The following is a 13,881-nucleotide window of genomic DNA, read 5'->3' on the forward strand; positions in this document are numbered from 1 at the left end:
ATACACAACAACTAGAGAATTGTTCAATTATGGCCATTAAACATGCACATGGTTAACCCTAACACTATTGTGATTTCATATGCCTTGCTTTTGTTATTAGTGCTAATTGGGATACCAATATACTACATACTAATAATAGTGGTTATGTCATGTGACTAGTGCTCATTACAAGACCGATAAGTTTCAATATTTTGATACAATGTCCAACATGATGTTATCACAATCTATTGTATTCCTATGTGTGTAAATGCATTCTTGTGACTCAGTTGCTCTTGGCTTAAAGACTTTCAAACTCCAACACCGGAACGCAATCTTCTAAAAGGAGCTTCTTTTGGTTTGAACAAAAATAACAAGAAACTAAGCATATAGAACTCAACATCAAGCGATGAATATGAGCCATGAATCTGATATAGAATGTAAGAGTGTATGTATGCTTCTACAAATGCATGCATGCATGCATGCATGTATGAATCGTATTTATGAGTTTCTATATGTATGATGTATGCATGGATCTAGTGTACATAACAATGTATGTAAAATGTATGAAAGCATGTACTATGTAAGTATACCAATACATCTATCTACCTATGCCATACATTGGTACAAACATAACCAAGGATGCAATGCACACATCTATCTATCTATAGATCTATCTATATATAGATACATACATACATACATACATACATTAATGAATGATTGCATGCATGAATGTGTGCATTGCATACATACATACATATATGCATGGCTATGTATGTACATACTAATGCATGAAGCATCTATCTAGTACATATACATGGATGGATGCATGTAATCATGACATGGTGCATGCATGCATGTGGGCAATTATGTACAAATCAAGGTATAAGATTTAACTGAAAAGGGCATACAAGATATAGTTCTAGAACTGAAAAAAGCAGCATGTGTTGTTGGAGCAGCACGGGGCGCCGACGAGCTGCGGGACTGAAGAAGAAGAAGATGGAGAGATCGAGGAAGAAGAAGACGGAGATGGCGAGGATGGGGAAGAAGCATCGCCCGCATTTCGATCACAAATGAAGCATAGGCGGCATTTGGAATCGTCCTCGTACAGACAAGGGCAGTGCTGGCATCTCAGATCCTGTAGGTCCACAAGGCCTCTCCATGGTTGGCCCGATGCCAATGCGGACAATGCATCACTACGCTGATGACTTCTTCCGAGCACCTCTTGATCCCGATGGTATGACAATGTGCCCTTGATGTGCTCTCGATGATGGTATGGTGAGGATGAAACCCTAATTTTGTCATGCCGGCTTCCTTTACGCTCTCCACCGCGGCTCCGCAATGGATGCATGACACCATCACCTGGTCTTTCATGCACTTGATTTAGGCCACCGCGTTGATTCTCTCGATGGTAATCGCGACCGATATGGTCGTGGTTTACAGTATGTTGATCATGGTTATGACCACCATGGTTAACATGGTCATGACCACCATAGTTCACATGGTCATGATCACCATGGCTCACATGGTCATGGTCACCATTCACCTTTTCTACCACATCTCCATGATGATCTAACAAACTTCTTTTGTCTCCTTCATGATGCATGGCCATAACCACAACCATATTCATCATAACCATTATAGCCATAGCCATGAGCTTCATTGCCATCCTCTCTTGATCTTCACATTGAGAAGGAGGATTCAAATAAGAAAGCAAGTAAAAAATAAAAAATAAAAACAAGTAATCAAATGAATAAATCAAATCACAAAGACAAGAAGAAGTGGATGACATGAAACAAGTGAAGAAGAAAATAACAAAAAAAACAGAGGTTACTTACTTAACAAGAAACAGGGGATATGGTGGAACCCTCTGTATGCTGCAACTATTCCTTCTCCTATTGCTTGCCTTTGTCCTGTTTCATATTCTTTCCTCATGAGCCTAGCAAAAAAGACATCAGAAACAAAAAGATGCTTATGCATGTGTATATATGTATATAGACAGGCATAGTGATGGTGTCATGGCCTCCTCTCTCTCTCTCTCTCTAGGATTGTGTCTTTAAGTGTGTGGTAAGGTTGTTGGGTCACACCTAACCAAAGTTTGTCCACCATACATTTCTGTCTAGGTCACCCGATGGATCGACCAACTGACCATCCACCGCATCTTCTTCATCTGTGACTTGACTTGGCTTCGCTTCGCTTGACTTGGCATGACCTTACCTAAGTTCACTTCACTTGTGTGACCCAGACTCAGCAATTATGTTTGTCCACGTAAACACGACAACGTCCAATGTCGCAAAGCTTACCTCTTGATCCTGCCATCGTGTGCCATCGAATCAGCTTCTAGAGTCCCTGGACATAGATCTCCACGTGTTAATGGTGAGTGAAGTTGCGCTTTGTTACACTTCTTCTTCTCGAGCAGGTGACATATGTGTGGGAATTTGGTTTGTTGTTGAACCCACGACCAAAGCATGCCCTAAAAATGCTCGATCATCTCCACCAAATGATCTTTTGTAAAGGGTTTATATTGCTTATAAATGCTTAGAGTGCCACACTAGTCAATTCCATACTTTTTGGTCACGACGTGACATCAATCACCACCCATGTAATTGACAATCTCCATGCAATGATGTTGCCAATGAATGTAGCGAGTGAAAATTTTACTTGCAATCAACTTACAATCACCACTTTCATAAGGGAACTTTGAACGCGTAAAACATGTCTCTCATCTATTAGTTCATTGGATAGAGAGTGCCAGATTTACACGTAATTAACTTGTGACAAACTCAATCAAAAGGGAGAGGAGAAGAATGTTTCTCACCGACTCATCGGCGTTTTATGTTGCTAGTGCAAACTCTTCCTATATGTAATGTAAAGGAGTTTAAATAACAAACAAATGGAATGGTTGAAAATGTCCATAATAGATTATGGTGGTATTCTCAAAAGGTACGCATCATTTGAAACATCAATGTTGTCAAACGCAAACCTATGGAATAGTGTAAATCATCCATGTTGCATGTCATTCTAAAAAAGGTGGACTATCGTCAAAATGTTCCTATAGTGATAGGTGGTTGATCACCAATAGGTTAACTTTGACCAAGAGCATCTTCATTGTTTTCATGGATGTTGACTAACAAGATCCCAAATCTCCACGACGTGCTAACGAAAGTTTTTATTAACACTCATTCTTAGGCTTTGATCAAATTGTGAAGGCCTTTCTAAGAGCGTACCAATCCTCATCTTATGCACCAAAAGGGGCGCAATCGTGTCACCATGAAGCCTAATGCAAATTTTCATCATTACAATTTTTTACATCACAAAATATACAATGTTCAAGTGCATGCTTGTTGGTATTGGTTATGACATTATGCACAACAAATTCGTTGCTATGGTATAGGTATGACATAATAAAGAACAAAAACCCGAATCAGCATATAGTAAAGAAAATTAATATTTTACACCTACAATGTTGAAGTTGTTACATAAACACTTACAAAGTTATTATTTTGCAATGGTCAAGCCACAAATTATAGTAATCGTGGATTTGTTTTTCTTGATGACTCTAGTGTGCATGAATAACAGGAACATTGTGCCTATAACACATAAAAAAAGGAGAATGCATAAAAAATGGATATAGTTAAAGCTTGTAGCAAGCACGTGGACAATTGTGTTAGTATATCTCAATCTCACGACATCGCTCATAAAGATATGGATCACATTTCAAAACTTTCTACATCTCCTTTCGGTACCATATCATATATTTATTCCAAAAAATACATTTGTTGTTGGTTATTTCTTATTCAACACAACAAATTCAACTATTATTCGATGGATACCCACATGCATGCATTTATAAAATAAGTTGTTTTTTTATAGTTTCATCCAATGTTATTATGTACAAAATGTTATTACCCTTTTGATACTATCCAAATGATTTTTACGCATAAAAAAGGTGACAAAATCAATGAGTTCTTTATTTAGTTGATGTTGGAAAAGTATCAAATGTATCGGTTAACCGTTGATAAACTGGCTTGTAAGAATGATATTCTAATCTCTGGGCAATATGGATAAGTAAAGTTCGCATACTCTTTTAATATGGAAAATTAGTTATGTTGGAAAAGTATCAAATGTATGGGTTAACCGTCGATAAACTGGCTTGTAAGAATGATATTCTAATCTCTAGGCAATATGGATAAGTAAAGTTTGCATACTCTTTTAATATGGAAAATTAGTTATGTTGGAAAAGTATCAAATGTATGGGTTAACCGTCGATAAACTGGCTTGTAAGAATGATATTCTAATCTCTAGGCAATATGGATAAGTAAAGTTCGCATACTCTTTTAATACGGAAAATTTGTCCATCATTTAAAACTAGATATTTGGAGCATATATTTTAAATTTCATATAACTTTCTATATTCAAATGTTAGCAGGCTTGAGAGAACTTCTTGCTAAAATTTTCGGAACTTGAACGAGACAATATCGTTAGTGACAATTAAGACAAAGCATTTGTTCAACATTTATTGTTAGAATATGTGTCCTCTTATACAAGTTTTTTTTTTTTTTTTTTTTTTTTTCAAAAAAAAAGATACTACATTAGTATTAGAAAACCGCCATAAGGCTAAACATACAAGCTATACCGATCCCCTATATTTTTCTAAAGTCTAACCATTGGCTTGAATAAACACTTTGGTGTTGAGTAGAACCACTCCACCTTACCAAAATACCGTCTATAAAATATACCTATGTCCCAAATGGCATGAAACTCCACCCGCCTAAGCTCCGCTTGATGCGTATTACCTTTTATACCATCCAAAATCCCTCTAAGATTATGTACAATCTCTATCCAAATTCCGGAGATTATTTGAGCAGGTCTTTCAATCATATTTTGAAATACCTTCAAACATCGAGCCTTCCAAATATACCAAATTGTAATACTGCTTACCAATTGCCATATTTGAGGTTTATCAGTTTGTATTTGTGGATTCGGAGGGATCAAAATTTTTTCCATCATACCATGCCTCACCATAATAGCATCCGCAACCTCCTCATGTTCATATTCCATCGGTTTATCATGTACCGCTGCCCATAATACTGCACCCCATGTGTACACTGCTCTTATACAAGTTTTAAACAGCTTAATAGCTCCAAAGCCACATACACTAGTAACTTTCATAAACGACCACCGTTAAAGCTGGTTACAACTTACATATTCATACTTTTCAAAGCTTTTTTGTTTTATCTTGTTAAGAAAAAGCAATATCTATTCTAAGTTTGTGTGTGTCGTATGATTGGTAGTCTTGAACATTAGTTATCATGTTTGTTGGGAGCTCATAACTCCCCCATCTTTGTTGTAGTTTTCTAATATCACTAGTATACAAGTTCAAATCATTTGTATCTATTTCCAAAATTCACTTTAATTGTTACTTGCAACGACGGTGTGCGATTATGAACCCAAAGACTAGATTGTCTACAATTTACATGAAAATGACAAGATTTTAAACTATCATCTTTGATATGTCGAGGAATTGAAACTCACTTCGTTTATCAATTGGTTAACTTTGATTAATTAAAATAAATTATCCAATCTATTTATTACTCACAACTTTTTATGAGGGTGGTAAGCAATCAATATCACTCAGAGACATCTCACATATTAATAACAATCGACAACGGTTTGGTTTGGTTCGAGAGTGTCAAAATCGAGCTGTTAAAATTTTTTGAAACTTGAACTGAACTGAACCACGAAACCATTTAAATTGAACTGTTAAAAAAAATCCAAACGTTTCGGATTTCAACTTAGGTCAAAATTCAAAATTTCAATTTTTATAAAATTTCAAATTTTTTTATTTTTAATTTTTCAAAATTTTAAAGTTTTTTCTTAAAATGTGAGAAGTAGACTTTAAAATGAAAAGGTTGTTTAAATTTATTTTTTTGAAAACCATCGAACCATTTAACCCGAACCGTTGCCGATTGTTACATATTACATACTAGGCAAAGATACATAAACTTTATGCAATCTCTTTGAGGAGATTCCGAGGGAGACCATAATGATGTAGAGAGATATAGGTGTAGGACAAGATAGGTAGGAGGCTTAGCCGAAGACTATGTATGAGGGGCTTGATTAAGGAAATCAGTAATTCATATGATCATGGACTGACCTTTGGCCTTATTAACGACTTCTAATTAACGTTATGTGTGCACATAACTCCTAACATCATATCCTACGTGATAAAGATGGCTTGAAGAAGCAACTTTGTGCATTTGGTTTTGACCAAATACCTTATAAATGTGGGCAATGTAAATGCTCCATCGTACCAAACTCTTGTCCATTGGAGGAAATAAGTCGTACTTGAAAAGGCCAAATGGGCTTTGCCAAACAACCAAAAGTTTTTCCTAGATTTTAATTGTTATGTGCATAACCATAATTGATCACGAGATAACTTTTTAGTAGTTTTCGATGATCTTATGATGATTACACAGGGGTTAATTCTGAAAAGAGTGAGGGTATGAATTGTAAAATTCAATTCTATGGTGTGGGATAATTGTTAAGGGTGTTATCACTTGACCACTTTACAAATTGTGAACACACTAGGGTTTGAGATTTTTTCATACATAAGAAGGCTAGCTACCTTCTTATCAAGGGGGAAACTTGACTTAAGATGAGACTATGACAATGTGGCTATGGCTCTTGTTAGCTACGCACATGCGATCCTCGCAGGACCCAAGGTACGATTCATATCAACCCTCGATGGTCTGGTATAGTGAGGAGGTTCGGGTTTGTATGACGTCGTTGCTAGGGGGTGATCGAGTAGTTTCTTTGGTCTATAATTCCTTGTGTTTTGATTAATTAATTAGTTAGACTCTAACATTAACCCTTTTTCCTTTCTTTGGTTTATAAATCTTTATGTTTTGACCAATTAATTAGTTAGACTCTAACATTAACCTTTCGAAGTATAGCCAAAATCGATGCCCTTTCTCTATGTAGACGCTTTGGTGAGTAAATGGGTCCATAATAAGCGTAAGGTTGTTTTCCATTCCCCTCTATGTCATGCATAATGCAATGTAGCTATTTTTCGCTTTTTGAAAATTCAAATAATTGGGAAACAAGTATGACTCCAAATACCCAAATCCTTGCAAATTTCTGGGTTATCTTATGGGCAAAAAAATAACCACACCAAATATTGCATGTACAATGGTTACTTGTACTCCGAACCTTGCCAGTTGGCACATGGTTGCATGGGATGGGAGTATCTTCTGGTTGTGCTTGATGCCATTTACACACGGAAACTCAAAAACATTGTTTATGGGAATGCATTGAGTCTCAACCGATATGGCAATGTCTCCTTAGATTTATTGCTAACTATTTTCCCCCATTGGTTTTCACTTGGGGCATGGTGGTTTGGACATCACTTGTCCGTGATGCATTCCATTATGACGCCGAATCTATGGACCATGGATTTTACACTAAATCTGGAAGTGTTCATATATTACCATTGATGTCATTATAGTTTTCAGGAATACAGAAGGAAGTCCAATTAGTATGGGAGATACTGAGTAGTACCACAATAGTACCATTGTATATCACATTTGGAAGGCTCGGTGCTCTCTCGTTTTCTATCAACTTAGAACATCACCAGTTGAATTGGTTTCAAATATTTGGTTAGACACAGTTCATACTTTGAAGGGTCAATAGGATGGTATAGTTGGAGATTCTGATGTTAAAATTGCTCAACAACACGAGTTTCTTATCGTCTGGACAACTACTCCATTCATGACATCCAATTACGACACTCCTTATTGGCCTTTTCAGTCTCCGAAATGGTTGTTTCCCCCACCGATCACATAGAGTTTAAAATCTTGTAAAATGTTTACACTAATGACATGATATCGTCTTTAAAAAAACAAAGCCTAACTTCGGATACGTACATACATACATACATGCCGATCACACAGAGTTTAAAATCTTGTAAAATGTTTACACTAATGACAGGATATCGTCTTTAAAAAAAAAACAAAGCCTAACTTCGGATACGTACATACATAGATACATGCGGATCACACCGAATTTAAAAGCTTGTAAAATGTTTACACTAATGACATGATATCTTCTTTAAAAAAAACAAAGTCTAACTCCGGATACATACATTCAAAGCCTTAGAAAGCTTGAACAACGGTTGACAAATGGTTGGTGTAATACATACATACATACATACATACCATACCATACATTACATACATGCCATACATACATTCAAAGCCTTAGAAAGCTTGAAGAACAGTGGACAAATGGTTGGAGTAATACATACATACATTACATACATACATTCAAAGCCTTAGAAAGCTTGAACAACAGTGGACAAATGGTTGGTGTAATACATACATGATACATACATACCATACATACATGCCATACATACATTCAAAGCCTTAGAAAGCATGCATGACAGGGGACAAATGTTTGGAACAGGGGAAGCTTCCATGGAAAAGCTGGTAAGAAGACCAGGTATGTCATCATCTTCTTTTTCTGTGTCATGTATACGAAGAATGGTTCCAAAACTTGGATAAATCTCTCTCTCCCCACCCCTCAAGTATATGAGAGATGGTTGCAAACCTCGGATCCCGGGATTATCTGAGCCAGTTCTGCAACAAGGGACTCATGTCTCAAGCTTTTGAGGTTGTCTCTCTCATGGAGAAAAGAAGTATACCCATCACTAGAGATGTGTTTTTCTGCCTTCTCCAAGGATGTGCAAGAAAGATGGATGTGGAAGCTTCTAGAAACTTGCATAAAATCATGGTCTCGAAAGGATTCCATACACTGGATTTCCTTGCAGGACATCTTGTGAGAGTATTTTCATTATGTGGAAGTCTGCCCATGGCACTTGAGGTGTTTTACGGTATAAAAAGACCCAGTATTCACTCATGGAATGCTATCATTTCAGCTAGTTCTACCCTTGGAGACCATGAAAGAGCTCTAGAGCTCTTCGGATGCATGCAACATAATGACATACAAGCTAGTAGTGTCACTTTTCAAGGGGTTTTAAAGGCTTGTATCAATATGGGTTTAGTCAGTCAAGGTCGGGTAGTTCACGAATATATTATAGAGTTAGGTCTAGAACCGGATGTCGCATTGATGAATACCCTTATCGATATGTATGCAAAGTGTGGATGCATCGATGACGCATGTGTTGTATTCAATAGAATGTCAGTTTTGACAGTTACCTCATGGGGTTGTATGATTGCTGGTTTTGCAAGGCACGGTGAAGGTGAACATGCCATAAGACTTTACCGAAGAATGGAGGAGGAGCATATTAAACCAAATAGCGTCATTTTCTCATCTGTACTGAAAGGATGTGCCCATGTCAAGGCTTTAGAAGAGGGAAGGCTCATACATCACCAAATCGTTGAGGATGGACTACAACCAGATGTTGTGGTCGGAAACACTCTCATTCACATGTATGCCCAATGTGGATGCCAAGAGGAAGCTTACCATGTATTCAAAAAATTGCCACATCATACTGAAAGGTCATGGGGCGCATTAATGGGAAGCACTGTCACATCAGGGCTTCCTACCGACTGTTTGAAGAACATGCAAGATGAGGACATAATACCAAATCGACCGATTATATTGAATCTTCTAAAAACATGCTGTAGTACAGGATGTATGAAACAAGGGATGCTTGTACATCATGAGCTTGTGACCATTGGTTTAGAATGTGATGTGTCAATCAATGGTTGTCTTATAGACATGTATGCAAAATGTGGAGGCTTGGAGGATGCACATAAGACATTCGACATAATGCAAGATCGGACAGTCATATCTTGGGGCACACTAATCTCTGGATATGTTGTGCATGGGCTTGAACATCATGCTCTTGAACTTGTTAAAGAAATGCATGAGGAAAATGTAGAACCAGATGTAGTTGTATATCTATGTATATTGAAAGCATGTGGGAATATAGGTGATGCACATGGTGGTAGGCTAGTGCATGGTATAGCTATCGAAACTGGGGTTTCAACAAATACTCTACTTGGCAGTACCATTGTTGGGTTTTATATAAAATCTGGGTTCTTAGATGAGGCACGGAAAGTGTTTGATGGTATAACGAGACGAGATGCGTTGTTATGGGGCGTGATTATAGCAGGATATGTTCAACATGGATTTTGTCTTGCAGCAATAGGCCTTTACATAAAAATGTTAGGAGAGGATGTAGTACCAAATGAAGTTATATTTGCACATACCTTGAAAGCATGTGGAGGCATGGGGGCCACAAAAGAGGGAAAGCTAATACACTCCCAAATTTTTGAAAGCAACTTTGAATCTGATTTGCTTGTTGGGAATAGCATCATCGAAGTGTATGTACGGTTTGGGCTTATGGATGAAGCTTTAAAAGTATTTGAGAAGCTCTCATTTCGGGATGTACTTTCATGGAGTACAATGATCGAAGGATGTGCGTTGCATGGTGAATACTTATTGGTCCATCAATTCCTGGAAGAGTTGCAACGACAAGGTTTAAAACCGGATGAATATGTCCTCACCCATATGCTCACAGCCTGTGTTCAAGCTGGACATCCAGATGAAGGGATCCATTACTTTAAATATATGAGAGAATATTATGGAGTAGAACCAAACGCTGAGCATTATAGCTGTATGGTTGATCTGCTCGGTCGTGCTGGGTATCTTCATGATGCAAAGGATTTGTTGTATAGTATTCCATTTCACTCACCATTTATTATGTGGACCTCTTTACTAACGAGCTGTCGAGCACATGGAAACCCACAAATTGGAATGCAATGCTTTGATAACATGATGCAGTTAGAGCCGTTTGATCCCTCTGGCCATGTGCTTATATCTAACTTGCTTGTTGAGGCAGGATACCAGAATGTTTTTGATGGAATTCAAATAATTGAAAATGTTAAAATGGCTGCAATGTAATTCAAGAAAAAGACTCATTTGATTGCCCCAAAACATCACAATGTACTCAGATTGGAGGGTCAGCATGTCGTGGGCGAGTCAAATTGCCGAATGCAAAACTGAGAGATGCCCTTTGTTGACCAAAAGACATGTTTAGGGATCTAGGTTTATCTGATACAACACTATGAACGAGCACTATACGAGTACTCATAATATATAGCGGCCTATCTTAGTGTTATCATTCACATGCTCCCACCTAATGATGAGAGATTGATACAATGGATAATACGTGAAGAAGAAACAAGATGTTTCCAAACGGCTATCAATGCAAATATTATATTGTTCTATGTACAAAGCATGGTGTATGCTTGAGAAACCATGAAAGTGCTCAAACATGTTCTAGAGCAGAAATCTTTTCATCTTGGATTGTTCAACAAACAATCTGTAGGGATGTGTATATGCAACCTCTAGCCCAAGATGTTTTCAAACAAAGTTTCATCCAAATACAAAGCGATGATACGCATGTATGCATGTGCAAGTGTGGATGCTCAAGAAGCCACGAGAAGTTCCACAGTGTCTTCCTATCCAGAATGATTTTATTTTGACTTACACAACGTAAGATCAATACAGTGCTCTACAATGCAATGATAAGCATGTACGCATATGTGCAAGTGTAGATGCTCAAGAAGCCATGAGAAGTTCCACAGTCTTCCTATGCAGAATGATTTTATTATGACTTTCACAACGCAAGATCAATACAGATGCATGTGTATGTATGACCTGTGGTCATCACAGTAACACAACTTTCAAAATAAGCTTAAGAGAAATTTAATTGTTCATGCAACTTCCAAATGTGCAGGTAATGAGCTCAACATCAAAATATGCACAAAACATTATGTTTCCAACTATAAGAAGATTCATCATGAATTTCAAGGCCATGCAAATATTTCCCTAACTAAACGTCCTATCATTTTCCATTGTGGATGGCCATTTCATCACAGGTAGGAATGATAGTGTGGTGCCATCCACATTCCTGTTTTCCATCTAATAGCACCATTGTTTGGAGGCTACATATTTCTTCCAGTAAATACTAGAAAATCATCACAGGAGTCTGATTCGTCAAAGATATCCGCATAACGAGTACTATTTCTTATGTTTCTGCCTAATTGATTTGTTTCTACTTATATGATTTCATCATCATATGACACTCACTGTCGGTGTTAGTTAAGAGAGATTTAATATTTCAGGTAAGGTAAATTTTGTGCCCAACACAAGATATGTTTGAATGCCATAAACAGTGGTCATTGAGGTGTGATTTTCAAAAGATTCCATAAAATTTCTTCACATTTTTAGTCCTATTTCAAAAACAAGACCAAGTTGGATAACACTGTTGGTGTTAGTTAAGAGAGATTTAATATTTCAGGTAGGGTAAATTTTGTGCCCAACACAAGATATGTTTGAATGCTATAAACAGTGTTAGTCACGTGTGATTTTCAAAAGATTCCATAAAATTTCTTTGCATTTTCAATCCTATTTTGAAAACAAGCCCAAGTTGGATAATTGCAATTGCAAGTAAGCAACAAAAACTAAGCAAGATTCATATTTAGTTCTTGATGCCTTTCTTCCTGTATGGTCATGGCAATAAAAAATGAAAAGATAATTGTGAATGTGTTTTTGACAGAAAAGAGCAAAAGGGGATCTGATGTTGAGCATTCCCTGTTATATGGATAAGCATGCTGTCTTTAGGTATTGGGATACAGTTGAGCATGAAGGTTTATAGTTTAGACCATGCAACGCAAGGCATGTTGATACATCAATGTAATGTTTATTTAATAAACACTTTTTCTATGATCAAGCATATTAGGCTACAATAATGATTATTCGCAATAAATATGACAATCATATTTTTCCTAGGGATTGGAGTATGGTTGAGCATGAAGCTTTCTAGTTTAGATTATGCAAAGCAGAGCACATTGATACCATAGATCAATGTAATGGTGAATGAATATAAGCCTTTTGTTTGATCAAGCATACTCCAGTATATTTCAGCAATGAGAGAAACATGTGTCGATTTTGTGTATGACACAATTATTAATCATGTTTATTGAACTTTTGTAAGATGATTTCCATATTTACATATGATATAGAGAGAAGAGACCGTTACAATGAGATGATCTCCATATTTATATATGATATGAAGAGAAGAGAAGAGACTATTAGAAATGAGATCTCTAATTACACAAAAATGGATGGAAGAAGAGGCTCACAATGAGATGAGTATGAAGGAATATGTGTTCGGATTAGTATGCGAAAGTATGCGGAAGTATGTGTACAACAAACGACATAGATATACAACAAGGAAGAAACAGTAGATCGACACACAGATTGGAACTTCAATGGAGGTTCTTTATTTCTCTGTAACTCTCGATGATTCTCTCTCTCTCCCTCTTTTTACAACGTTAGGTTAGAGCTTTTATACTCGAGCCCTAATTGTTGGACGTGTTCACACTTGTATGGATACAAAGTGGAAGGAGTTGGCCTTTTTTGCCAACAAACTCCCTCGTAAAAGGACTACTCTTTTTTATGTATACAAATGATTGGGTTATCTCCCCTGTAAACCTAGATTACAATTCTAATCTATAGGACAGATATACAAGCTAAGTTGTTGGCATGTAATCAAAGTTGTAGAGGTAAACTCAGTTTTTAGCCTAATTCGGTTGATTGTCCGAATCAGGGTTGGCTTGTTGAAGTAGGTTAGATCGGCTATTCGGGTTGACTTTCCACCTGAGTCAGCTTGTTCGTTCGGGTCGGCTTATATCCAATTCCGACTTTTGGCCTTTCTCCGATAATCTGTTCTCCACTCATGCTCGCTCCCGTGCTCTCTGCTGGATCCCCGATTTATCTTCCAACTTGTTCGTCCCTTGATCGTTTCTTCTCCGATCGGTATCCTTGCTCAATGCAACATCTTCGTTCTCTCGACATTTCGACTTT

At 37.1% G+C, this 13,881-nt stretch overlaps 2 protein-coding genes across 3 annotated transcripts; one reads left to right on the forward strand and one right to left on the reverse strand.

Annotated features, from left to right (window-relative positions):
- Positions 1-75: 75 nt before the first annotated feature.
- Positions 76-1,971, reverse strand: LOC147854112 (uncharacterized). Of its 2 annotated transcripts, XM_087331915.1 has the most exons (3): positions 1,818-1,971; positions 877-1,659; positions 76-315 (listed from the first exon to the last, which is right to left on the reverse strand). In XM_087331915.1, the coding sequence occupies exons 1-2, from the start codon at positions 1,957-1,959 to the stop codon at positions 902-904; spliced, it is 900 nt and encodes a 299-aa protein (XP_087188041.1). In that variant the 5' UTR covers positions 1,960-1,971; the 3' UTR covers positions 76-315; positions 877-901. The 2 variants fall into 2 exon arrangements, with proteins under 2 accessions (XP_087188041.1, XP_087188040.1); XM_087331914.1 differs by lacking the exon at positions 76-315 and having other exon boundaries at positions 858-1,659.
- Positions 1,972-8,368: 6,397 nt separating this feature from the next.
- On the forward strand, positions 8,369-11,994 carry LOC147854113 (pentatricopeptide repeat-containing protein At3g03580-like). Its single transcript, XM_087332433.1, has one exon. The coding sequence runs from the start codon at positions 8,578-8,580 to the stop codon at positions 10,909-10,911; it is 2,334 nt and encodes a 777-aa protein (XP_087188559.1). The 5' UTR covers positions 8,369-8,577; the 3' UTR covers positions 10,912-11,994.
- The last annotated feature ends 1,887 nt before the right edge of the window (positions 11,995-13,881 follow it).

Source organism: Azolla caroliniana, unplaced genomic scaffold (assembly GCF_043228905.1).
Source record: "Azolla caroliniana isolate FFs.n. ecotype wild unplaced genomic scaffold, voAzoCaro1.0.p SCAF_16, whole genome shotgun sequence".
NCBI classification, from domain to species: Eukaryota; Viridiplantae; Streptophyta; class Polypodiopsida; order Salviniales; family Salviniaceae; genus Azolla; species Azolla caroliniana.